The sequence below is a fragment of the Rattus norvegicus genome, chromosome 13 (assembly GCF_021556685.1).
Source record: "Rattus norvegicus strain SHRSP/BbbUtx chromosome 13, alternate assembly SHRSP_T2T, whole genome shotgun sequence".
In the NCBI taxonomy this organism is placed as follows: domain Eukaryota; kingdom Metazoa; phylum Chordata; class Mammalia; order Rodentia; family Muridae; genus Rattus; species Rattus norvegicus.
In genome coordinates, this window is record NC_141546.1 from 35,139,185 (window position 1) to 35,166,172 (window position 26,988).

General features: G+C 49.1%; 1 protein-coding gene across 1 annotated transcript in view; it reads left to right on the forward strand.

The window, feature by feature from the left end:
- The first annotated feature begins 2,085 nt into the window (after positions 1–2,085).
- Positions 2,086–26,988, forward strand: part of Ccdc93 (CCC complex scaffolding subunit CCDC93) — a 68,387-nt gene continuing 43,484 nt past the window's right edge. Inside the window, 7 exon segments of the mRNA NM_001024997.1 lie at positions 2,086–2,265; positions 5,498–5,611; positions 8,862–8,956; positions 12,589–12,700; positions 17,086–17,184; positions 19,068–19,124; positions 26,469–26,569. Of these exon segments, the coding sequence (NP_001020168.1) occupies positions 2,224–2,265; positions 5,498–5,611; positions 8,862–8,956; positions 12,589–12,700; positions 17,086–17,184; positions 19,068–19,124; positions 26,469–26,569 (620 nt within the window). The 5' untranslated portion in view covers positions 2,086–2,223.

Sequence of the window (26,988 nt, forward strand, 5' to 3'; positions counted from 1 at the left end):
TCCTGCCTTAAAGGTCTGGACTAGAAGTGGATTCACCCACTTCAGACTAAGCAGAAAATCTCTCACAGGTGTGCTCTCCATTTCTGGATTGTAGTTCACTTCAGATGGTAGTGGTTTGAATAGGAATGGGCCGCATAGACTTATTCGTTTGAATGCTTGACCATATGGAGTGGCACTGTTAGGAGGTGTGGCCTTGTTGGAGGAAGTGTGATATGGTAGAGGCAGGCTTTGAGGTCTCCTATGCTCCAGCTACACCCAGTGTGGCACAGTCTCCCGCTGTCTACGAATCAAGATGTAGAACTCTAGGCTCCTCTGGGACCAAATCCTCCTGCCTGTCTCCATGCTCCTTGCCATGACGATAGTGGACTAGACTGTATCTGAAACTGTAAGCCAGCCCCCAATTAAATGTGTCCTTTATAAGAGTTGCTGTGGTCACGGTGTCTCATCACAGCAATGAAACATAAAGTAAGACACAGAGGTAGTCAGGTTGACAACCAAGAATAGCTATCGTAGGAACTGGAAAGATGGCTTGGTGATTAAGAGCTCTTCTTGCTCTTGCAGAGGACATGGGTTTGATTCCCAGCGGCCATGGGTAGCTCATAACTATCTGAAATTCAGGTTCCAGGGGCTCTTATACCCTTGAACTTCTGTGAGTGGGAGGCACGCACACGGTGTGCAGGCATATATATATACAGGCACAACATTCAAACACCTAAAATAAAATAAATAAATCTAAAGTAATAATTGAAGTTATTAGCGACATTAAGAGGAGGAAGGGAAACAAAGGCAAACCCCTTTGATGGCGAGAAGCATGTGCTTTCACGGTCTTCTATCCCCTGCTTCCGTAAAGATCTCCTCTAAGGCAAAAGACTTCACGGCACTCCTGCCTCCATTTCTTACAAAATGAAAGTAAGCTGGTACACCGTTATGGAGCCAGTGCTGGGCTGGTGGGAAAAGACCACCCTGTGTATAGCCACCATCCTTTGGGACAGACAAGGGGCACATTACATAAGTGGCACAGCAGCTAATATTATGTGATCACGGAACTCCGCATTCTGCAAAACACGTCTCCCAAAAAGACGTAGAGCATCAGGACAAGATGGGGTGGGGATAAATTTCCAAACAAAATTTTCCTGGAAATAAGACACAGAGACTAGGAGGGAACAGATGTAATAATCTCTCTCTGGGTTCTCTGTCCCCAGGTACATATATTGATAGCCGGAACAAGAGTGTGTTAAATATAGCTGGAACTGGGTCTTAGCTGCACAAAACGTAACCAAGTGGGGACTGCTGACTCAGGAGCTGGGATCTTCCAAAGCTAGGCTTGGAGAGAACCAAACTCACAGCATCTGATATCCAGGAAATGAAAGGAAGGGAGCCGGAATGCAAGACATCCTCATGACGCAAGGAAATAGCTTTTAAGAAGGTCCTTGAAGGCTAAGAAACTAGAAAGTGGTTCTTGACAGGACAAAAAAAAAAAAAAAAAAAGTCTTAAGGGAAAGGAATGGGACTCGTTAAAGATCACTAGTGATATAAGGGTTGAAAGGAGAAATACTAGAGGTAGAAGGATATAAGAAGGAAGGGGCGGGGCAAGGAAATGGTAGAGAAAAGTAGGTGGGGGTTCAAGTAAAACTAAGTATGTATGAAAATGCCATAAGGGAACTTATGCTACTTTGTAAACGGGAAAGAAAAGGGAACTGGTCACGGTGGCACATGCCTACAATCTTAGGACATGGGATGGGGAAGCAGGAAGATCAGAAGTACAAAGTCATCCTCAGATATACAGCAAGTACTAAGCCAGGCTGGCTAAGACAGTCTCAAGAAAAAGACAGAACAATAAGAAAACATTTTAAGAAACAAAAACTTAAAAAAGAAAACGAAAGGAAAGAAAAAGTAAAAGAGGAAAAACAGAAGAAAGAGAAACATTTAAAAAAGAAATAAAAAGTAGTTTAGGAGGAATCTTCAGCTCAGTACCGCCCTTGAGGGGAGGATCGGTTACTCAGGATCCAGCCCCGCCCAGCAGTGCTGGCTGCCCTGGCGCAAGCGCAGGCGCAGTGGCTCCTTGCTTCTGCCCTAGTGCGCATGCTCCGCGGGGCCACGGTTCTCCGACCGGCTGTGGTAGTGTCAGCTCCTGTGAAGGAAGTTTCCGCTTTGCACCCCACCCGGATCACAGTCCGGTTATAGGACCGGCTCCCTTCGGTTCCACATCAGCGCATCCGGATCATGGGGTTACCCAAGGGGCCGGAGGGCCAGGGGCTCCCGGAGGTGAGGACCTCTGTCCCTGACACCCTGGGGTTGCTGGGGAGAGAGGGCCGATCCCGGGGCGGTGGGCAGGGACCAGGCTGGAGTGGCGGGGCACAGTGTCTGCGGTTGCTCAGGTGTGTCTGCCCCTAGGCGGGCTCTAGGTCTCCTGGAGGGGCAGCTGGCTGGTCCCCCGGCGTGCCAGGGTGCATCGTGTTGCTGGGTGCAAACTTAAGGGTTCCTAGGTCCTTTGGGGAGAGAGGGAACATCCAGAGATCTGCCCAGATGCAGCCTCATACATCATGATGTCCTAGGGAATTCCTATCTCGGGCTGTCTGGAGACCCCTCACATTGCGAGACTGGCTCCCCCAGGCCAAGGCTGCTGCGCTCAGGAGTCTCGGCAGTCACAAGACGAGCGGTGAGACTGTCCTGGCTCCTGGTGTGCAGAGGTCGGTGACCTTGGGACGCACTTCTCCTGCGGGGTCCAGGCGGCCAGCCTCTCATTCCCTTTTGTCGGGGTGGAACGCCACCTACCCGGCTTGTAGCCTCCTGCCCCTCCCCCCAGTCCCACGGGCCGGGGAGGATGAAGGAAGTTTGGGAGCTCTGCGCACATCGGGGTGATGACAAGAGTTGAGGACACCCTCTCCTGTGGTGCCCCGTGCCGGGACAGGAACATTGCTTAAGGAGGGAGAACCTTTCCAGGAATGCATTAGTCAAATTCTCAGCCTGTACTCATTCGCTCTTACAGACAAGACAGGACTTCCACCACGCTGGCTGGGAAGAAAAGCTCAACCACCTTCTAACGGTGGGCCACCCTTAGAGCTTGGCTGGGGGATTTCCAGTTGTTCTTCTAGTTGCCTTACTCAAAGCTCTGAGCTTAGTGAAGAGTCCCAGTTTCCAGAGAGAAGTAGGGAACACCTCTAGGGCACCTGGCTCCCCTTCTAGGGCGAGGAGGAGGCAGGCTTTGGCAGAGGTGTGCCCATTTCTTCGACACTGTGCCTAGTGGTCGTTCATATTCAACTGCACCGATCTTGCCTCCCTGTGCCCCTCACACACCCTTCTGTTACATCTTCACCCTACTCATTACCGAGTCACAGTGTTCAGTGCCCAGGAGACAATATTGCAGAGGAAGGGCTGATGTGGCCCTGCTTTAGGTAAAGTTTCATGGAGTCTGGACTGTAATAGTGTAGGTTTTCTTTGCCATGTACAAATCTCTCTCTCTCTCTCTCTCTCTCTCTCTCTCTCTCTCTCTCTCTCTCCCTCCCTCCCTCCCTCTCTCTCTCTCTCTCTCTCTCTCTCTCTCTCTCTCTGTGTGTGTGTGTTGTCGAAGTGCCTATGTGAATGTGTGGAGGTCAGAATAGAGCCTCCCATGTCACCCTCACGAACACTGAAAACCTCTTTTGAGGCATTCTTATTGGCCTGGCACTTCTCAAATAGGCTAAGTTGCATGGTCAGTGAGTCCCAGGGATCTTTCTGTCCCTGGGATTACAAGGGCATAGCACCATGTCTGGCATGTTTACATGGGTTCTGGAGATTGAACTCAGATCCTCATGTAGGTGAGGCAAGCGCTGGTTAAGGCTTTTCTTGGCCGTCTGCTATGGAGTCCTGTCTAGGCTCCCAGTTCTACCCCAACTCCTTCAAACTAGTGGAAGTCTTTCTAACAGTAGTAAACACACCACTTCCGTGAGTATGCTTGACTCCTCAGAGGCTGCCAGGAGGCTGGGTCTGATTTGTTGCTCTTTTCTAGCTTGGTCTACATAGTGAGTTCTGGACCAGCCGAGGGGAGGAGGAGGGGGGTTGGGCATACATAGTGAGACCCCATCTCAGAAAAGGAAAAGCAAGGCAAGAACTGTATTATATTAGTGTGCACACAGATATACATTTAATAGAAGATATAAAGGTTAGAAACTAGCACAGGTATAAAATTTACAAGATCCAAATAACGAGGGTTTAGGGGAGAGTGCTTGCATACGTGCTTGAGCTGCGGGTCTGTCCCCAGCACAATGAACAGTGAGGGGTGGGGTGCCTCTAATCTTGGCACCCGGGTGGCAAGAGATTCAGAAATGTAAGGTCATAGTCCACGCACAGCAATGAAGGCCAACCCTGGGCACGTGAGACTTTGTCTTAAAAGGACAGAATTACTGTCACCTGGCTCTCAGCAATCCAGTTAACTAATGCAGTCCGGATTTTAAACCCCTTTGTGTGTATATGAGAGAAAACCATAGCTTTCAGCTTCTAGCTTCTGTGAGCGACAGTGCAGGACGCATGGGAGTTTGTTTATTTGGCCTCGTTTAAGAGCTCAGGGTGATCCGTGTTCATCAGTGTTCTGGTTATGAATCTATTTACCTGTACTTCATATATGTCCGCGTGTCTGCATGTGCGAGTGAATCTGGATATCCAAGAAGACCAGACGAGCGTTGTCAGATACTGCGGGGTTGAGTTAAGGTGGCGTTGAGCTGCCTGGTGTGGGGAACTGAACCTGGGTCTTCTAGAAGAACAGTGTGTTCCCTGCACCACTGAACCATCTCTCTGGCCTCCAGTATTCTGAGTTTAGTAACTGGATGTATTAACCAGTGCGGAGGGGTTTTATGGTTTCAAGAAAGGATGTTTTGTTTGTTTGTTTGTTTTCTGCGTATCAGCTCATGGCCCCTTTCCATTCTGTGTAAGCATGTTGATGTGTATAACGTGAATTTGGAATCAAACATCCCCATTCAGAGTCATGCTCATTTCATTGGTTCTGTTGGTTGTACATGCTAGCCTGTAGGAATGCCGTATACGGTGGATTGAGGTGGGAGATTGTTATCTTTATAACAGACACATGATGGCTGAAAGGTTCCTATTTTATTTATCTGTGTGTTTGTGTGTTTGCATGTTTGGTGTCTATATATGCCTAGGCATGTGTGTGTGGGTGTTCACATGCATGTGGGTACATATGTATGTGAGTCGAGGCCTGAGGTTGACATCAGGTGTCTTCCTCAGTCATTCTCTACCTTGGTCATTGAGCCAAGGCCTCTCAGTTGAATCCTGAATTTGCTAGTTGGTCTAGTCTGTCTATCCATATAGCTAGCCTGTGGTCCTTGCTTTCCAAGTGCTGGACTCACAGGTGGGCACCATGCCTGCCCAGCATTTATATGGGTTCTCTGGTCCTCATGCTCATATGGTCATCGGACTCTTGGTGATGCTACCGGAAGGATATACTTCTTTTCTGTTCAGTTGAGATGGCCTTTACCAGTTACACATATCCCTTTTGCTCCAGGTGGAAACGAGAGAAGACGAAGAACAGAATGTCAAGCTGACTGAAATCCTGGAGCTCTTGGTTGCGGCTGGCTATTTCAGAGCAAGAATTAAAGGCTTGTCTCCTTTCGACAAGGTAAGAAAAAGCCTCGCTATCTACTAAGCCATTTCTCTGAAGGACTGCACCGTTAACCAAGGTAGCGGAGGCTGGAGTGAGTGTGTTTTTACTTCCTCTTTCCCCATGATTCTATTCCTCCCCATCCAGATTCCTTAGGGATGCACTCGGATTTCCTGTTCAAAGAGAATTATAAGTCAGTAGGTGCAATCGGGTTCCTTTACTGTGCACAATATTTTAGGAAGCGTAAAAAAGCAAAGGAGTGTTTGTGCAGGCCGGGGAGACTCCTCAGTCAGTCAGTAGAGTGCTTTCTGAGAGAACATGGGGACCTAACTTGGATCCCCAGAACCCATGTTTAAAGAAAAGAAAGAAAGAAAGGGAAAGCAAAACCCAGAATGTGCCGTGCTTGTGATTCCAGTACTGGGGAAATGGAGCCAGGCAGATGCCTGGGTCTCCCTGGCCAGCCTGGCCAAACTGATGAGTCCCAGGACACCAGCACAGTGAGACCCTTCTCAACTAGAGAGATGGAGGGAAGCCTCCTGAGGAATGACACCCACTGCAGACCTGTGGCCTCTACATGGATGCATGTGGATGTACGCACACATACGCACACATGAACGCTCACACGTATACATGCACATATGAGAAATTGTTTCTCTCTTAAGGAACATATCCTTTGGGAAGGAGTTATGAAGTATATGGAGGAGATAATCTGAGTTCATAGTCATCCTGAAATGCATGCGTAGAAACAATGGCAGGTACCCTGTAGGTGGCAGCTGCCTGTTTTTGGGGGGGTGGGGTGGGGCTTCACGGGATGGAATATTTCATGTCTTTTAAACTTTTGTTTTAAAGTTTTATTTTTAAGTATGTGTACATGTGTGTTGGTGTGTTCAAATGGGCATTGGAACTCCTTTAAGCTGGAGTTAGAGTGGGGACCAAACTCAAGTTCTCTGCAGGAGCAGCATGCAATTTTAACCACTGAGCCGTCTCTCCAGCCCTGGGGTAGCATCTTTTAATTTAGCAGAGCTGTGAACAGTTATCATGCACAGGACCTAGTATTAGGTGTTGAGGGCACAGAGATAAGCAGTAGCCCTTCACTCAAAGAGCTCCACTGTCGAGAAGAGCGACAAGCCAACCAACAGGCAGGGCCTAAATTATATGGTGCCCAGTAGACTGCACCCCTCAGGCATCTGAAATCAATGGTAAGGAAGGCCAGGAAAGCTTTGGAAATAATGCTGCAGGCTCCAGGGTACCACCTTCCTCCTTGTATGTGGTAGAAGGAGCAAGGGATGTTTTATAAAAAGCATGTCCAGACCTCTTCCATTGAACTTTCTACTTAGGGGGGTCTGTGCTACCGACCTGGAAATGGGTATTTTATTGTACAACTCAGCTATTAAATAGGGACCAGAAAATGTCAGCCTTGCTGCCCACATGACTGGTTGGTAAAAGACATGATCTCTCCCGATCTGGCATATGTCAAAAACTGGGTGAAGGAATGGCTGGGGCTAGAGGATGGTTCAGCTGTCTGCTCTTCCAGAGGTCCTGACTTCAGTCCCCAGCAACCACATGGTAGCTCACAACCATCTATAATGGGATCTGATGTCCTCTTCTGGCACGTAGGTGTACAGAGAGAACACTCATATACATTAGATAAATCTTTAAAAAAGAAGAGAGAGAGAAATGCACCTCTCAGCTGATGACTCAGTGGGGTGGCACAGGCATGAAGATCTCAGCTTAATCGCCATATAAAAAGCCAGGGGCAGTGATAATCGCAGCACTGAGGAGATGGGGGATGCCTCAGGCTCCCTGGTCATGGTGTGCTCCAGGGTCAGCAAGAGACCCTCGCTCAAAAACCAAGGCATAGAACAATAGGGGACATTGGTGTGTCTCTCTGGCCTCCATATGCCCATGAACAGGCGAATGCATGCCCATGCGCATGCACACACACACACACACACACACACACACACACACACACACACCTTTCACATAAAAAGAAATCCAAGCACATAATATCTGACCCTTGCCTAGGAAGAAGATCAATGAGGGATAAGACTGTTTCTGTAGGTATTGGTCGATTGTGCAGGGCAAGTTGATCAAAGAAACGAGAGCCACTGCAGGATGAATTCAGGCTTCTCAACAGCAAGGGGGACAACCTCTGTGGGACAGCAGAGACAGCCTCCCTGAAGCTCTTTTTATTATTACACAAAAGGCACCTTTAGCAAATCAGTTTCTTGTACCAACGTATCTTATCTGACCCATGGGCTATCTTGAAAGACCCAGCACCTAGGCAGCTCTCAGCTGTGGGAGACTTCCTGGTTTGCCAGGCCCGTCTCAGGAGTAAGACATGCAAAGGCTCCTGAGAAACCTTCAAGGGAACAACCCCATCCGATCTCAGATAACAGTCACTGACAAAAGGCTGCTTCAAAGCCTGGGTGCCATCGTTCCAGATTCCTGCCAGATCCAACAGTTCTGCTAAAAGGCTGTAACACTTCATGATTCCAGAGTCTGCTTCTCCAGCACACTGGTGGTACTTTGAGTGTTCAGTAACCGGGCAGGACCCGTAGCTTCCATAACAGACAGCATAGGGATGGACATTGCCACCACTGCAGAAGGATTTATCACTGTGCCAGCTGATGACACAGGGAAGACGCAGACACATTATATGGGAGGGCCGAGGAGAGAGCTATCAGTAAAGTTCTATATGAATGACGACTTAGGCTCATTCCCGGGAATCCATATAGAAATCTGGGTGTTGTGGTGGGCACTAGTCATCTCAGCACTGGGGACACGAAGACAGGAAAATCCAAGGGCACCTCTGGCCAGCCAGCCAGTTCAAATCAGCAAGTGAGAGACCCTGTCTCTCAACAAACAGGGTGTACAGTCTGAGGGTACCAGATTTGACCTCTTGCCTCCATGTGCAGGTACGCACAAATGCGTGCGCGGAAACACACACACACACATACCTATACACACACAGACACACATACACACACACAGACACACACAGAGATACACACACACACAGACACAGACACACAGACACACACGCAGACACACACACAGACACACACATACACACACACAGACACACAGAGATACACACACACACAGACACACCTACACACACACAGACACACATGCATACACACCAGCTGTTTATAATTCTGTGTGCTTATTGAGTCTGTATGAACTGCTTAGGAATTGAGTTTCCCTCCTGCTGCTCCCTCCTCAAGGGGCCCTTGAGAAACAGCGTTCTCCTTTCTTACAGGTAGTAGGAGGAATGACGTGGTGTATCACCACTTGCAGCTTTGATGTGGATGTGGATTTGCTCTTTCAGGAAAACTCTACAATCGGTCAGAAAATGTAAGTTCCTGGGGCCTGCCATGGATGAATCTAACGAGCGGGAGGAGGGCTTTCTGGTGGAGATGGTGCTTACATGTTCATATGCATATCCTTTTTAAAGATTTATTTATTTATTATATATAAGTACACTGTAGCTGTCTTCAGACGCACCAGAAGAGGGCATCACATCCCATTACAGATGGTTGTGAGCCACCATGTGGTTGCTGGGATTTGAACTCAGGACCTCTGGAAGAGCAGCCAGTGCTCTTAACCACTGAGCCATCTCTGCAGCCCTACACATTCCTTTTTATTTCTCATGGTATAAAGCTGTATTTAATGGTGTGTGTGTGTGTGGTGTGTGTGTATCAGAAGACAACTTGAGGGAGTCAATTTCTCCCTCCATCATTTAGGTCCCAGGGCTTGAACTCAGGTTGTCAGGCCTCTTAGCAAGCTTCTCAGCCCACTGAGCCATCTTGCCAGCATAAATGGTACTTTTTAAGGACAAAATGGAAAGTATCAGGTGAAAAGAGTCCTTATTAATCTTTGCAGTAAATATTTATCAAGTGTGCGTTACTGCTCGGACATCATCAGGTACTGTGAGAACGTTACAGAGAAGTGCCCTGCTTTCATAAAGCTTATAGTTAGTGTGGCACAGACGACAGACACCAACTAAGTAAACTGTGGGGCTGAAGACAGCTTCATGGTTAAGAGTACACACTGCGCTTGCAGAGGATCAGAGTTCAGTCCTCAGCCAACGAGCTTGGGCAGCTCACACTGGGGCAGCTCACACTGGGGCAGCTCACACTGGGGCAGCTCACACTCGGGGCAGCTCACACTGGGGCAGCTCACACTGGGGCAGCTCACACTGGGGCAGCTCACACTCGGGGCAGCTCACACTCGGGGCAGCTCACACTGGGGCAGCTCACACTGGGGCAGCTCACACTCGGGGCAGCTCACACTCGGGGCAGCTCACACTCGGGGCAGCTCACACTGGGGCAGCTCACACTGGGGCAGCTCACACTCGGGGCAGCTCACACTGGGGCAGCTCACACTTGGGGCAGCTCACACTTGGGGCAGCTCACACTGGGGCAGCTCACACTGGGGCAGCTCACACTGGGGCAGCTCACACTTGGGGCAGTTCACAGCTGTCTGTGTCGTGGTTATTTTTCTACTGCTGTGATAAAATGCCAGGACCAAAAGCAGCTTGGGGAGGAAAGGGTTGATTTTATTTACATTCCCACAACATAGTCCATCTTAGAAGGAAGTCAGGCCTGGAGGCAGGAACCAGAGGGGCGATGCTTACTGGCTTGCTCTCCAGGGCTTGCTCAGACTGCTTTCACATACAGCCTGGAACTGCCAACTCTGGGAAGCACCACCCACAGTAGGCTTTCCCCTCACCATATCTAATTAAGACAGTGGATCTCAGGCTTTCCCACAGGTCATTCTAGTGGCTGAGTTTCCTCAATAGATGTTCCCTCTTCCCAGATGGCTACAGTTTGTGTCAAGTTGACATAAAACCAGCTAGCATGGCCCATAACTCCAGCTCCAGGGGATCCAATACCCTTTCCTGGCCACACATACCCATAAATTAAAAATTTAAAAAATGAATCTTGAAGGAGCAAACTATATATGTGGAAGTTGCATAAGCACTGGGAACACTTGAGAGTGAGATGGTGCAGGGGGTCCTGACGGCAGAGGGTTGCAGGCAAAGGGAGTGTCTTCCTAGCTGTGCGTGCGTTTTATCATTTGTCCTGTCTTTGAATGCCTGAGACAAGCATTCTTCTCCTCTTTTTTCCTCTCACCGTATGTGTGCGAGCGTGTATGCATGTGTGCCGTAGCCTGCATGCAGAGTTGGACACATGTAAAAGTTGCTTCTCTTTTACCATGTGGATCCCGGTTAAACTTAGGTTGTCAGGTTTGGCCGCAACTGCCTTTACCTTCTGAGCCATCTTGCTGTCCCCATTGTTGCTCATTGTGTTTTAGATCTGTCTGGCCAAAGAGCCGGTGATTTGCCAGAAGTTTCAGAAGTGGTAGGGCTGGGATTTAGATCTAGGACAAACCAACCCTTATGGAGGAGGAAATCATAGATCTAACACTTAAAACTTTAAAAGAGTCAGCTGGATGTGGTGGTGCACACCTGCAATCTAAGCCTTCAGGAAGCCGAGGCAGGAGGATTATAGTTTTGAGGCTATGCTTGGCTGTATAGCAAGGTCCTGTCTAAAAAGAAAATACCCTTAAAGTGTCAGATTCGTAATCTGTAACAACACTGGTTACACTAAAATCTCAAGCTAGGAAGTTTGCTTGGTGATCCACACGTGTCCCTTGTTTATTTGATTTTGTAATGTTGCTGTGGCAGACACCATGATCGAAAGCAGCATAGGGGCGAAAAGAGTTTATTTGGCTCACAGGTCCCGGTCTGTCTTTGAAGAAGTTAGGGCAGCAACTCGTGGAGGAACGGGAGAAGGATCCATGGCAGAAGGCTACTCACTCACTCTCAGATTCACCCTTAACTAAGTTTCTTATACACCCCAGGGTGACCTGCCCAGACGATGCTACCCACCATGGACTGGGTGCCCCTATAGCAATTAACAAGACAGTGGCCCAAGCATACACACAAGCCAGCAGCCTGATCTGGGCAGTTCCTCAACTCAGGCTCTCAGCTCAAATGACCACAGACTGTTGGGCTGACAAAGCTTTTTTAAGAAGTTCTGACTTTTCAGAAAAAGTTCTCCCGACTTTGAGGGAAGTCTGAGTTCCTGAGCCGAGCAGAGGGTGGCTGGGAATGTCTGTGAGACATCTTCCTGCCTACATCTTCCTGTCTTCCCCTGCCCTCCCGTCCTGTGCTTCCTTCCCCATTGCTGCTACCATCACGGTTAGTGCTGGCAGCTTCTCCTGCTTGTTGCTGGAACTGCCCGGACTTGGCTATCTTTTCTGGGAGGCAGTTTTAAGAGGCTCATAAAACCCCAAATGACTTGCTATATCCTCCCCTTCAGGCGTTTATAAATTGCATGATTAAGTGGACTGTGAGGAGTGGCCAGGGAGAACCTTCTGGAAAGGCAAGAAGGTTGACTGTGTATTGTTGAGGTCTCACGGCTGCATTTTAAGCTCCCAAATGGTACTATTGCAAGCATAGCTCTGTGGCCCACTAGAGGGAGCTCTCTTCCTGCTGATGATGGCACTAAGAACAGTGCAGTGGTCATAAAGACTCACTGAGCCAGGACCTAGAATTTGTCTCCATGGGACTAGTGTGGATTCTGGGTAGATGATGCCCAGCACCACGTGATCGTGGCGTAATGGCATGCACCTGTAACACCAGTCAGTACCAAGGTGGATGCAGGAGGATCATCCCTGTTTACAAGGCAAGTTTGAGGCCAGCCTGGGCTGCACGAGACCTCGCCTTAAAAACAAAACTAAAGCAAAAACCGAAAGGAAAGGAATGGGTGTGCTACACGATGAGAAGAATGCTTCTGTGACCTTACGTGCAGGCAGCTGAGCTGTGCGTCTCATGCCGGTCTACTGGGATGACCTTGGTCAGGTCTGTCCCTGTCACCCTGGCCAGGCCGGGGCTTCTTCAGAGTCCTGCCTAGACTGTAGAGATGTCTTTAGAGCCCCTCAGTGTGTCCTGACTCTGCTTACTGTTCTCTCCCGGACAGAGCTCTGTCGGAAAAGATCGTCTCGGTCCTCCCAAGGATGAAGTGCCCCCACCAGCTGGAGCCCCACCAGATCCAGGGCATGGATTTTATCCACATCTTCCCTGTCGTGCAGGTGAGGGCTTCTGCATGGACTCCTGCCTCTTACCTGGGAGTTCCTGGAACACAGCCGGCTCCCACAGCCCCAGCCTGGACCCTGGGTGAAGGGCGGGATGGGTTTGGTGCAGCACAGCTGATGGGATTCCTGCCATCGTTCCCAAAAGGCAGCTGTGCTCTGTGCACCACAGTTTCCCTCTGGCCTTCACATAGCCCATCAAAGACTTTTGGTTTCCCTTTTCATATGTGTGTTACTGTGTGCGTATGTGTGTGTTGTCAGTGCACATGTGTTTGTGGGTACATGAGTGTGGAGGTACACATGTGGGGGCATACAAGTGTGTGGGGGTGGCTGTGTGTGTAGGCATGCGTGTGAGTGCATGCACATGTGTGCATGCGTGTGAAAGCCAGAGGACATTGACCCTTATGTGACTACTTGCCAAGTAGACTAGACTAGCTGGCTAAGACTTGCCTTTTCTCATGTCCATGCTGCATCTGGGTCTATGAAGGCAGATACTCTTCTCAGGGGCCAGAGAGTCATGGCGGAAATGACAATGGGAACTCTACAACAGGTTCTGTAGCCTGGGGATGCAGCCTTCTTTCCCTTCTCTACCACATCACACTAGGTGTGATCCATCGAGGCAGATGGATGGGCACAGGCATGAGAGGTCAGGATCGGGCGGGTGGGAGTGTGAGACTCTGATCACCGGAAGGTGAACAGAGATGAGCGCTGCATGGTGGCTTCTTTTTGTTTGTTTCAGTTCTGGGATTTTTGTTCTTGTTATTGTTTTTTTTTTTTTTTAATTGTTTGAGACAGGGTTTCTCTGAAGCCTTGGTTGTTGTGGAACTCACTTTGTAGACCAAGCTAGCCTCAAACTCGAGAGATTTGTCTGCCTTTACCTCCCAGATGCTGGGGTTAAGGGTGTGGGCCTCCACACCTGGCTACATGGTTGGGTCTCATCTTCCGTTTGACACACTGTAGAACCCTGTAGAAGGGCGTAGCGCTGGACTGTGTAGAACAGCTTGGCTTGTGTGTATCCCGGAGGGATTGTCCTGATGGGGAGACACAGCCTGAGAGCGAGCAACACTGGTCCTAGTTTGGGTCCCCGGGCTCTAAGAGTAGAGAAAGCTAGCTGAGCATGAGGCATGCGTGCACGCCTTTCTCTCTGTTCTTGTCTGAGACATGAAGAGGTGTTTGAAGTTCCTGGCTTGCCTTCCTCACAGTGATGGACTGTAGCCTGTGACGGTGAGGTAAACTAGCCTTTGCTTTGGCTCTAAGTCACTTTTCTGTTGGGGTTTTCTGTCACAGCAACAGAAGGAGCCAGGGCAAACCCCATGTGATCCAGAGTCAGGGTTCCTGGTGGGACTGAGGAGGCTCCTGCACTGTCTGGTGCTGTCTCCTCCTGCCCTGTTTATGTTTCAGTGTCCCAGGTCTCCGGGCATGGTCTGGTGGTAGAGTGGAAATAATAGAAGATGCTAATAACAGGAGTATTCTTCCTAGGATATGCACCACACAGGAACGTACGCTAAGGCGTATGTGTTACACAGCATGGTATTTTCATGAAGCCAACCTATCTGGGGCAACTGCTTCCTAACCATGTCTTTTACTTGTGCTGGCTGCCTTCTCAACAGAATCTGAGCCCTTGAGATGATTCTGTAGGTAAAGCATCCGTGAGGCCCCAATGACCTAAGTTTGATTCCCAGAACCCACGTAAAGGTGGAGGAAGAGAAGGAATTCCACAGAGTTGTTTTCCAACCTCCACATGCAAGCCATGACACACAATTAATTGATAAAAATAAACTATAGAGTTTCCCTATTCCTACCTTGTCGAGGGCCTTGCTGTGGGTTCACACACCTAGGTGCCTAGGCAGCTGGACCTGCTGTGCACTTGGTAAACCTCCACTGTCCCCATACTGCTTTGAGGATGTGGGAGTTTCTCTGAGTAGGGACTGTCGACTACCAAATGGTTCTTCCTTCTGATGGGCTCATGAATAACACAAAGAATTAACGAAGAACAGCTCAGTGCATGCATTATCCACAGTACATGTGTGTGTGCGTGCGTGCATGCGTGTGTGCATGGATGTGTGTGCACGAGTGCGTACGAGTGCATGTGTTTGCATGATGTACATATCTGTGTTTGTTGGTGTGTTGTGTGACAACGTTTTCTCTGAAGAGGTAACACATATGCCTGCTCACCTTACACAGGGAGCCTACAACAGACCAAAGTATACATATCACTGAAGTCCAACCTAGTGACCCAGTGGGTTTTACTAGAGTTCCTTACAGGAATCTGTTCAGGTGAGGGCTTCCTTACAGGAGCAAAAATGACCCAAAGACAGCCGGGACACTGCACAGCCTGCTGACAACTCAAAAGCCCGCAGTGTCCTTTCCAGATCGAAAGTACTTGCGGGCAGCTTCCCTGGTTTCTGCTCCTTCTAGGCTGCTGGTCTGGTCGCAGAGTCTTCTCTTTGGTTGTCCGAGAGTCTTCTTTGCAGGTTGGCTTCTTTCTGTCTAAGGGGGATTCTCGGCTTTTCTTACTTACTCTGCCAGGGAGGGGCTTAGTGAATCTGGTCAATTTCAGGGACTTCCTGATGTTCTTTTGATCTTGTTTAAGTTCCTGTTTAAAAAGCTTCCCTGTTTCAATCTTGGAGGGAAAAGCTGAACAACAGCACGTGCATTTTAAGTGCATGGGGTTTTTAGATTGGAAACTAGGAAGAGTGAGGCTAGCTGCTTCCAGATAAAAAACCCCATGTGTTCAGTCACCTGATATAGAAACCTCCCAGTTGTAATTCCCAGCTTTATCTTATAGCTACAGATTATTGAGCAGTGTAAGGTTCTATAAAGTTCTACCTTAAATGTCATAAGGATTCAAAATATGTCCTATCCAGTGATCCCAGTGACTCGGGCTCTGTCCTGGTACACGTTCTTCTACCACCTGAGGATTTCTTTCATCTTGCAGAAGAGGGATTGTATCAAATGTTCTCTGTGGTATTTTCTCCCTCTTTCTGTTCTTGCAACAAACAAACCAGAAAAAAAAAAAAACCAAAACAAACAGAAACCCCATTGACATTAATGTTAGGCACCGGAGCTGGGCTGTGATGGTGTCCGGTGTTAATCTCAGCACTTGGGAGGCGGGCAGATCTCTGTGAGTTCAAGCGCCTCGAGCTTCCATGTTTTACTGAGAGCACTGGCGTGAGTTGCTCTGCTCCTGTTGTAGTTCTTTGCTATCTAGGAACTGGGGCTGGAGATGGCTCAGCTCGTAGGAGCATTCACTGTTCTTTCAGAGGACCAGAGTCCAGTTTCCAGCACCCACAGCAGGTAGTCCACAAGCATGGGTGAGTCCAGCTCCAGAGTATCTAGTGGCCTCTACTGGCTTCTGCAGGCTCCTCCACTTATGTGCACACCTTCCCCATGCACACATCCTCAGATGAGGAGAAATATAGTAAATCTTTAAAGACAAAAAAGTATCGAGGGACTGGAGAAGTGTCTCAGTGGTTGAGCACTGGCTGCTCCTCCAGAGAATCCAATTTCCATTCCCAGCACCTGAACGGCAGCCAGCGGCCACCAGCTCCAGATGCAGGGGCTTGTGGCTTCCCTAGACAGTGCATGCACATGGTGCACAGACATGCTTGCAGGCAAAATGCCCAAACACAAAAAATACAAATAGGTAAAAAAGAGGAGGGACGAGGGAGAGAGAATGTCAGGGAACTGAGAGCTGGTGCGGTTAGGAGAGTTCTTATTTAGCACGAGGTAAGCCCAGGGTTCCATCCCTAACAAGGCATGAGCCAGGGATGGTGTCTTATTAGGGTTTTACTGCTGTGAACAGACACCATGACCAAGGCAACTCTTAGAAGGCCGACATTTAATTGGGGCTGGCTTATGGGTTCAGAGGTTCAGTCCATTATCATCAAGGCAAGAAAATGGCAGCATCCAGTCAGGCATGGTGTAGGAGGAGCTGAGAGTTCAACATCTTCATCTGAAGGCTGCTAGTGGAAGACTGACTTCCAGGAAACCAGGATGAGGGTATTAAAGCCCATGCCCATAGTGACACACCTACTCCAACAGAACCAAACCTTCTAATAGTGCCACTCCCTGGGCCAAGCATACAGACCGTCATCCAGCACTTAAGGTCACCCTCAACTACATAATGAGTGTGAGGTTAGCCTGGGCTACATGGGACCCTGTCTCAACAACAACAAAGAGAACGTCAAGGAACTTCCCCTTCTTGACAGAGACTTTCAAATGCTGCACAGTTACTTACGACTGGTCACCCGAGGTCGCTGGGTCTTGTCATGGTCTCTTCCCACCTGGGCAGGTCAGGCAGGCCGACGTGACTTCCCGGGCCGTGCAGCTTCGCTGCAGTAGGAGTCCATTCCTGCCCTCTCACACCTCCCTTTCTCCCTCAGTGGCTGGTGAAGCGAGCTATAGAGACAAAGGAAGAGATGGGCGACTACATCCGCTCCTACTCCATCTCCCAGTTCCAGAAGACCTACAGCCTCCCGGAGGTCAGTGCTCCGCTCCGCTCCTGTCTGGTTATTCATTACGTATTGTCTGAATGCGATAGACTTAATGTGTGTGTGTTTGTGCGTTTACATGGGTGCAAGTGCCTAAGGAGGCTCCTGGAGCCTGAGATGGGAGGTGGCGAGCCCCCTGACGTGCATGCTAGCGAGGAAACTCGTGTCCTATCCAAGAGCAGCAAGAGCTCAGCCACTGAGCCATCTGTCCAGCCTTAAATTTTATCCATGTCTGAGGTGCATCTCGGTCACATCTACTTCCAACTCCTCCCTGCTCACCCTGGGCAGTCTGTAACACATTTCCTTCCCATACCCATGCCCCCTTCTGTACTGTTACCCGACTGGTTCAGTTAGAGCTGGAGCGTTGACTGATCTTGCGTGTGCAGCCACAGTTGACACAGTGAGCTCCAGCGCAGAGCCACGTCATGCACTCACAGCCCTCCCCTCGCCCTCCAGCCCTCACATTCTCTCTGCGTTCTCCTCTGCGATGTCCCCTGATGACAGAAACGTCGTCTCTGGCAAAACTCGTGTGTGCTCTTCCTTCGTGTTCTCTGGTGGTGTAAATATGTGGGGGAGAGTCCTGGGTGCGGTGAGCATGGGCCCCCCTGCACCCCAGCCTCCCTGGGCACTTCTGAGCAGCCTTGTGGTTCATTAGAATCGCTAGTTAAGTGGCTGCTAAGGATTCATCTCTACAGTTTTTCTAAATTGCAAAAGCTTGTGCGTATCACCTACATGGTCAGGTGCGTGTGTGCGTGTGTGCGTGTGTGGGTGTGTGCGTGTGTGAGTGTGTGTGTATAGACCATATGTTGATATCAGGTACCTCCCTCAGTAATTCACCTTTTTTTTCCCTTTTTGCTTTTCGCTCTTGTTTTTTGAGGTGTAACTCCCTCTGAACCTAGAGCTCATAGATTCATCTAGACTGGCTGATCCTCCTGTCTCTGCCCCCCGGCCCTGGGATTCCAAGCGTGTGTCACCTCGCCTGGCTTTTATACGTGGGTTCTGGGGTGTATCCAATCCAGGTCTTTATGCTTGTAGGAGAAGTTCTTTACTGACTGAGCCGTCTCTTCGGCCCACGGTTCTATTTTTGTAAAGACGTCTTAGGAGACGGCCCGGCAGCAGGTTTCCTGTGGGCACAGTCAGTAGTAACTGCGCAAGGGAGAGCACCAGGCGCTCAGACACTCTAGCACGTTGCTGCCTTGCGTCTTCACCCTGGCCAGTGCTCCTTCATGTAGGCGGCGGTGCTCCTGGTTTGCAGATGGCAGAGCTGAGGCTTACAGTTGAGATTACATTTAGTGCTTTTGAGGACTGGCATGAGGAGGGTGTTTGTCTCAATCACTACTCTCTCCATGGCCTTGCTTTCTCTTACTAACGGTAAGGTCCTGTCAGCATTATTTGCAGAGGCTCTAGCTTTTTCCCAGGGGAGATTCATGAGAAAATTGAGACCTGGGAGACAGCTCGGTTGGTAAGCACCTGCCTGCAAACCAGGGGTACGGGGTTTGATTCCCAAGTAGACATGTTAAAAGCTAGGCTGTAATCCCAACACCGGGGAGGTAGGGACAGGCAGGTCCCTAGGGTTCCCAGGCTAGCCAGTTTTGCTTACTTGGTTAGCTTCAGGACAGTGAGAGACTGTCTCCAGCTGATGGCACCCAAGAAAGAACAAATTTGGTTGTTTTCTTGCCTCCACATGCACGAACACGCATATGGACCTGCACATATAGGAACATATACTTACCTATCCACAAATTTTTACAAAGCTCACTGGACCTCTTTATGCACAGCAGCGAGGAACAACTGTTTGACAAGGGAGACTTGTATGTGCAGCTGATTTCTGTCCTCAGCAGAGTTGGTTGAGTTTCCTGGGTTCTGTCTTGCAGGATGATGACTTCATAAAGAGAAAAGACAAAGCCATCCAGACAGTCGTTGACCTCTCGGTAAGTCCTTGCCCCTGCGCCTCTGCCCCTCACTGCATAGCCTTCAAACATCCACTATAGAAGTCACCCATCCCCCAGAGGCTGGCAGCCAAGAATGTATGCCTGGTTTACACACTCAGCACAAGACACAGGAGCTGCTGCTGTGCCCCAAGTCCTTAGTTCCAGTTTTAAGGGAGAACAATCAGAATGCAAAGTGCTGTCCCGTTGGTGGCAGAGCAACGGCACAGCTCGAAAGAATGAAGAACTGTAGATGGCAAAGGCAATTCACTGCCCCGCCCCCTCCCCACGATGGCTCTGGGAAGACAGAGTGGCTTTGAGCTTATTCAGGAAGGCCACCATGCGTGGTGTATTCTGGTCACTGGAGTCAGTACACACGAGCCATTTCCTCAGTGGGGTGGGCAGCTTTGTTAAGATGCTTCCGGCTAGAGCCAGGAGACTGCAGCTGCTGGCCTCGAGCTGAAGAGAATAAGGAAGGCGTCTATGCCTGGTGCACAATCTCTGTCTTCTAGAAGCAGCGTACCTCGCACTCTGCCTCTCGTTTATGACCTCATTGTGTCATAGCGCGTCTAAGGGTCTACTCAATTGCATTTTCAAGGACTCAGCCACAGATGAGAGGACAGGCCTGGTTGCTAGGCCTCACCCTTCACTTTGTTTAAGACGGCGTATTTCGGTTATTTCTTGGCTGTGTACAGCAGGCCCGAGAGTTTCTGGTGATTCTCATGTCTGCACTGCCGGTCTCCCTGTAGCAGTGCTAAGATTAAAGATGCTCAAATTATACATCTGGGTTTTTTTTAACGTAGCTCCTAGGGATGTAAATTGGGGTCCTTATGCTTCCGTGGCAAGTGCCTTTATCCACAGGGTCCTTACTACAGCTGACTACTTATTTTGGTGTTTAAATTAGCGCTTGTTAAATAACAAGTCACCCAGCTTAAATATCAACTGTGTGCTTAACGCAGTCAACAGGGTTGCCGTAAGATTAGAAGCTGAATTTGCCTGGCTCATATGGCTTTGTGAGTTCCCTGAGGAATCTCTTTAGAACCTTAATTCTGGACTTGAATTTGTGTTGTCCCACAGTGATGACACTGAATGGAGCAGGTCACTTGATGGTAGCAGACGTGAGGAACTCAAGCACAACAGCCTGTACCCTCCTGTTTCTCCTTTGTACGTCCGAAGTGGGAAGTGAGAGAAAAACCTTTAGAGTTGCGTTTTTGAGACGAAGTTTCACTGCATAACCCTCGAATACCTTGAAATTGTGGTAGTCCTCCTGCCTCAACCTCCCAAGTGCCAGGACTACAGTGCACCTTCATACCTAGTTTAGCTACCAGTTTGGTACAGACTCACAGGAAAGACAGACGGGACAAGGTTGGGGCTATGTCTGGAGAAACTTACACAAACGAATGCTGCCTGTTGTCTCAGTGTCTCTTGTCACTTAGAATCCAGGGGCTTTGCTTGGTTTGCTGTTTTATTAATGTGAAATATTCGAAAGGAAGGAAAGTGGTTGTAAGTTTCAGTTGTCTGCTTTGGGGCTGGGGTGTAGCACTTGGCGTAAGCCCCCGTGGAGCCCCGGTGGGTAGGAAGCAGATTTATCTACAGCTCCTAGACTGAAGAAGGTCCATTAAAGATGCCGCAATGGTCAGCTTTGATTGTCTGATGCAATCTAGAGTCACCTAGGAAGACAGTCTCAATGAGGGATTGTCAGGAACAGGTTGGCCTACAGGGGATTGTCTTAACTGATGTGGGAAGATGCAGCCCACTGTGGGCAGCACTGTTCTCTGGAAAGGTCTGTGGCTGAGTAAGAGAGGAGAAAATGAGCTAAGCAGAAGCAAGAGAGGTGCGTCACTCATTTTTCTCTGCTCGCACATGGAAAGGGATATGGTCAGCTGTCTCATGCCTGCTGTGACTTCCTGCATGGTGGACCAGAATCCAGAAGAGTGAGCTAAGTGCCTTTTGTCAGAGTGTTGGAAATTAGACCGGTTGTGCTAGGCTGTGGGAATGAGTGACTTAAGGTCAGTGGAGGCAGCTTCCCCCTGAGCAGGAGACAGTGTGGCCCACTGGGCCTTGGAGTGCAGAGCACCATGTTGGTAGCGGTACTTTACTTCTATGGATTTCAATAAAGAAGTTGTCCCTGGCAATTGTGAGGGCATCCATCAGAGGTTTGACACTTTGGTGGTAAGTAGTGTTCTCCCTGCCCTGCCGTTTCAGGTGTGGGCTCAGGAATCACTATGACAGGTGAAAGCAATTGTAAGGCCACCAGGCACACAGGGGTTCTTTGTGTTAGGGTCACCTTAACTTTTTAATGTCACTCATATGTTCTTTTTCGATTGCCAAGGCAAAGTGTCAGAACCCACAAGGAGAACTGACGAGAGTGAGGGAGAATGTATTTGAAAAGTCGATGTCATTCCATCGCTGTCACTTAATACTTTGGTAGCTATGAACAAGTTGTTTAAACCCAGGACCAGTGAGATGGGTCTGTGGATCAAGACGATTTCTAAACTAATAACCTGAATTTGATTCTCACTGCCGAATCCACATGATAGAAGGAGAGGCTGACTCCCACAGGCTGCCCTCTGACCTCTGCCTGGGTACCATGGAGTATGCGTACGTCCTCTCCCAGACGTACATGGAGGAGAAATGGTGTAATAAAAATCTAAGCTCTGCGGGTCTTATCTATAAGCAGAAAGAAGGATGAAAGGCAGTACACTGGTAGTAGCCAATGCAGGCCTGTGCTCAAGCAAGATGTGCGGCTGGGAGATGACTCCATGGGGCTAGCCACATAAGCACAGGGGCCTGGGTTTGAGCCCTGGAACCCACTTGACCTTGTGACCTAGTTCTAGGAAACAGCATCCAGGATCCCTGGAGGATGCTGGCAGCCATACTAGCCAAATCTATGAAGTTTGGTAACAGTGAGAGACTCTGCCTCATAAAACCTCCCACAAGTAGTCCTCTGACCTCCACACTCAGGCTGTGGCATGTACCTGCATGTGGATATATGTAGGCACATACACACATACTAAATAAGCAAATAAGTAAATAAAACATAAGTTTTCTTTTAAAGAAAACAAAACAAGGTAGAAATCAACTGAGGAAGACACCTACAGCATCCCTCGACTCCACACCTCATGTGTGCCCCCAAACGTGTGTACCAAAAGAAAATAAGTTAACTACATAATAACCATCTGAAGTACTTGAAGTTTTGATTTCTTTCTTGTGTGTACACATGTGCACATGCGTCTGCGTGCCGTAGTGTACTGCTGCTGCCATGTGGGTCTCAGGGGTTAATCCTGAGGTTCAGCAGGAAGCAGTCTTACCCACTGAGCCATGTGGCTGGCCCGTGTGCCTTCAAAAGGGAACATAGCCATGTGTCAAACATAGCACTGTTCATCTCAGACTTGCAATTGACACAGTCATGCTAACAAGGAGCGAGACACTGGGTGTATCCCATAAAATCGTGGTCCGAGGCCTGCTGATGGAAGCCGCCCATCACAGATGCAGTCAGTGGCAGAAATGGGGTAAGAGGCCCGTTGTTCTGAAGAGAGACTTAGCAGGAGCTCAGTACAGCTGGCTTGAAGTAGCTGGTGTTAGGCCTTCGTTGCTCAAGCTACCCATATCTCAGCTACAGATGGTACCATGAGTCATGTGAGAGGGCCAGCTAGAGGGGCGGCCCATGGGTGCTAGAGTGACCAGCACATGCAAGTGAGTCCAAAAGCCAAGACTTCCAGAGCCTAATGCTGTCATAGGCTAATGCTATCCGAATCCTGAGGTAGGTTAATGCCACCTTAGGTGAAGGCTATCCTGGGCTAATGCTACCTTAGGCTAAGGCTATCCTAGGCTAATGCCACCTTAGGCTAAGGCTATCTTAGGCCCAATACTATATCCTAGGATCTTGGACAAATTATTTATTTAGTTGGGAGAGGAGGGTTGTTTTGTTTTTTACTGAAACAGGTTCATGAACCTCCAATTGCCTTTGACTCTGAGGATGAAGGATTACACTGAGCTTCTAATCCTCTTCCTCTACCTCAGGAGAGCTCAGTAACAGTGGCTCATCAGCTGAGCCACACCCCCAGCCCTGCTTCTTAGCATTACACTGGGAATCACAGCGTGTGCCCTCCCTTTGCCTCTGCCCGAGTGGTTTCAGAGTGCCAGAGCTGGGATGCCTATGAAGCCACATGAGGCTTCACAGAGCCAGCCTGCCGCTGCTGTGCAGAGTGAGTGCTCACTCCCCTTGGCTCTGCCTTTCCTCACATTATTGTTTTGAAGTCTTTTCTTAGAAGAATCCAACTTCCTGTCTTGAGTGACTGACTCTTTCTTTGGTCACTGACTGAGGAGAATAGCAGTTAAGCGCAATTATGCAGTGTTCTCATAATGGGAGAGCTTGGTGGGAATTAAATTACACGCAGCCCCAGGTTCAGGGGCTCCTCCTCCTTTTCATGTCTGTGTAAGTCTGGCTCATGTTATTTATAGTTTGCCGTCTGTAGAGGCAATGGGAGTGAACTAGGGGATGTTCATGGTCGGACTCTATGAGAGCAGCCCTCAAACATCATGCCAGATAATACTCTGTGCAAACTGTGAGATGGGCAAGTGAGATGGCTCAGTGGGAGGGGGGCTTGCTGCCAAACCCGAGAGAACCGACTCCCACAAGTTCACCTCTGACCTCTATATGCACAAGTGTGATCACACATACAATAAATACATGTTTAAAAATCGAGATCATTTGTGTGTCACTGGTACATGAAACTTTGCATAAAGAAAAGTAAACTGAGGTTTGGGAAGCTGGGTTATCTCCAGGGGCAGATCCTAACTGGAGTAACGTACTACTGTTTGCTTGTCATGGCCAGGTTGGCCAGGGACAGCATGTGCTGTCACAGTGTCCCCTGGTCCACATACAGAGCCATCCTGCAGTCAGGAAGGACATTTATTGGGGGCGAAATGACAAATCAGGCCATCAGAAGGTGGACACCAGCCATTATTGGACATGTAGTATTGTATGTGACATATTTTGTTCAAGATAGAGACATCACATGTATACATGTATACATGTATGTGCACATTCAACCAGAATGTGTGCCATGTAAAATAGGTGCATATTTACTATATGTCGTGTCGTGTGTCGATAACATACAATAGCTGGCATGCACCTGTAGTCCTACCTGCTCTGCAGGCTGAGGCAAGAGGATCTCTTGAGGCTCATTCAAGGCTAGCACAATGCTGTCTTAAAAGACGGGGAACAAACTCTGGAATTTTTAAGGTCAGCAAAAGGGTGCAGAGCATTTAAGTTTTCTTAAGCTTTTCGACACTGAAGCTTTGGGGCACGTTAATTTCTGTTACTGTGACAAAATCCGCCAACAAAAAGCAACTTAGACAGGAAAGGGTTTATTTTGGTTTACAGTTCTGTGGGGATGGATTCCATCATGGTGGGGAAGACCTGGCAGCCAGGAAGCAGAACGCGTGCTTGTCCTCCACACACGGGAAGCAGAGAGAGCAGGAATCGGGAGCCAGGCACAAAGCCATCCGAGTCACATGCTCCTTCCTTCAAGGCTGCGCCTCCTGAAGGTTCCATAGCCTTCCCAGACAGCAGCACCAGCCGGGACCAAGCCTGCGGGGACAGTTTACATTCACAACATCTACGTTGCTTTCCAGTGTGAGACTCTGAAAGAACTGGGGTCTCCTTCACTGTGTGCACAGACCTAGGACGATTGGTTATCACACGTGTCGATAGTAAGCTGGTTTGTGGGAAGATCAGCCGCATAATAGCTGTGTGAGTGACAGGCTGCCTTCCATTCAGAAGGCCAGAGGAGATTCACACCTTACTTCATTACAAAGCCAGACAGCGTCATAAAGAGAAAGATGGCGGTTCTAATAAAAACAAAGAGTTTGCATAAGGAACCAGACAGGCTGGTGCTGGAATGCAAATAGGCAGGAGGTGTGATCGCGACGAGAAGCATGAGAAGCACTGAGAGGCAGGTCACTGGAGTAGTCGGAAGTGTAGACGCCCGGTGGGTAGACCGGGGTGCTTGTTTTCCATTTGCAAAAGTATGGCCTCCTACCTTTGACCACACCAAAGGTACTTTTATGGCTACACATAAACTATAATGTGAATATATATTCTTATTACGATAACATAATAAGGCGTTTGTTCTGTGTCTGCTTCTCTTTACCCATCCTTGCTTAAGTGGGCTCCCTGTGTTAGTTTGCTTTGTGTTGCTACAATAAAACACCCTAACAAAGGCAGGAGAGGGTTTACTAAGATCGCCGTTCCAGGTTGATCGTTATACGGAGGGAGCGGAGGGAGCGAGCGCATGCGTGCTTAGCTCCCAGCCAGCCTCCTCTGCTCATGAAATGGTGCTATTCCTCGTGGTTGTGAGCACAGGTTCTGATCCACACAGTCCTTTCTTGAGAATCTCTACCCAGGTGATTCTAGGTTGTGTCACACCGACAATTAAAACTAACGATTACAGTATAGAATGTGGAATTAAAGGACCATATTGTTAGAATGACCTTAGGACCCATGTACAAAGCTGGAAGTGGTCCCAGCACTCTGGAGCTGAGGCAGGATCAGAGGTTCAAGGCCATCGTCAGCTGCAGGAGAAGGAAGGGAGGGAGGGAGGGAGGGAGGGAAGGAGGAAGGGAGGGAGGGAGGAAGAGGAGGGAAAAAAAAAAACAACACACACATAAGCACATAGGCCAGTCCTGGCCGTGAGCTTCTGCCCTGGCCGTGGGACCGCTTCCCTTTCCTGGTACATGAGCTTGTGGTGTTCAGCTCCTTGCAGCTCCTTGCAGCCCCAGCATGGCCTCCCATCCTCATTTATCTAAACCTTGGGCTCTAGATTCCTGTCTGTTAGGCTGACAAAAGACAAACAAACAAAAAACAAACAACAACAAAGCAAATGAGGGGCATAGGGGTTATTTGGGTTGAACTTCGAGGCTACAGTCTATTGCTGCGAGGCACTCGGGCAGGGACTGAAGGCTCGCACCACAGTAAGAGCGGAAAGAACGCGCGCACACAGGCGTGTTGCATGGTGCCCACTGGCTGCGCCTTCTCCCTCACAGTCCAGACCCCATCCCCAGGGGACGTTCCCACTCACTCTCAGGCTCAGTCTTCTCGTCGATTAAGGCCATCAGGACAGTCCCCCCCAGACATGTCCAACAGGCAGCCTGATCTACTTGCCTTAAGTTGAAAATCAGAATGATCATACCCAGACTCTGTTCTGCAGCCCCCAACGTGAGCTAGCTGGTGGGTGCCGCCATCCTGTAGTAAAGGTCTGCTCCCCTGAAAAGCCTGGAGGCGCCCAGCCACGGTCCAGGGGAGCCTCTCATGTTCACACTCTGCCTTTCTCGTCCCCTCAGGATGCTTACAAGCCCCGGCGAAAGTACAGACGGCAGCAGGGAGCAGAGGAGCTACTGGACGAGGAGTCCCGGGTCCACTCCACGCTTCTGGAATATGGCAGGTACGGAGTGGGTACAATTTTATGACACCATTTCAGAGAACAGCTGAGGCTGGAGTGGTCGCTGAGACGGCTTGCCTTGCAGCACAAGGAACTGAGTCTAGTTCCTAGCACCACATAAAAAAGTCCAGAGTAGAGGTGCACACTTGTTAACTCAGTGAGGAGGTGCAGACAGACAGATAGAAGCTGGGGCCAGACAGCCTAAACTAAGCCTACTGGGTAAGATCCAAGCCACTGGGAGTCACCGCCTCGCAAACCAAGGTGGACCCTGTCCTGAGGAAGAGGGTTGTTCTCTGGTTTCCGCCTCCCTGTATACATACAGAAAAGAATATAGAAATAGCTATAGATAGAGAGTGATATATTTAGTTATATATACATTTATAGAATATATCTATATCTAAATAAAGGCTTTTTGAGTTTTC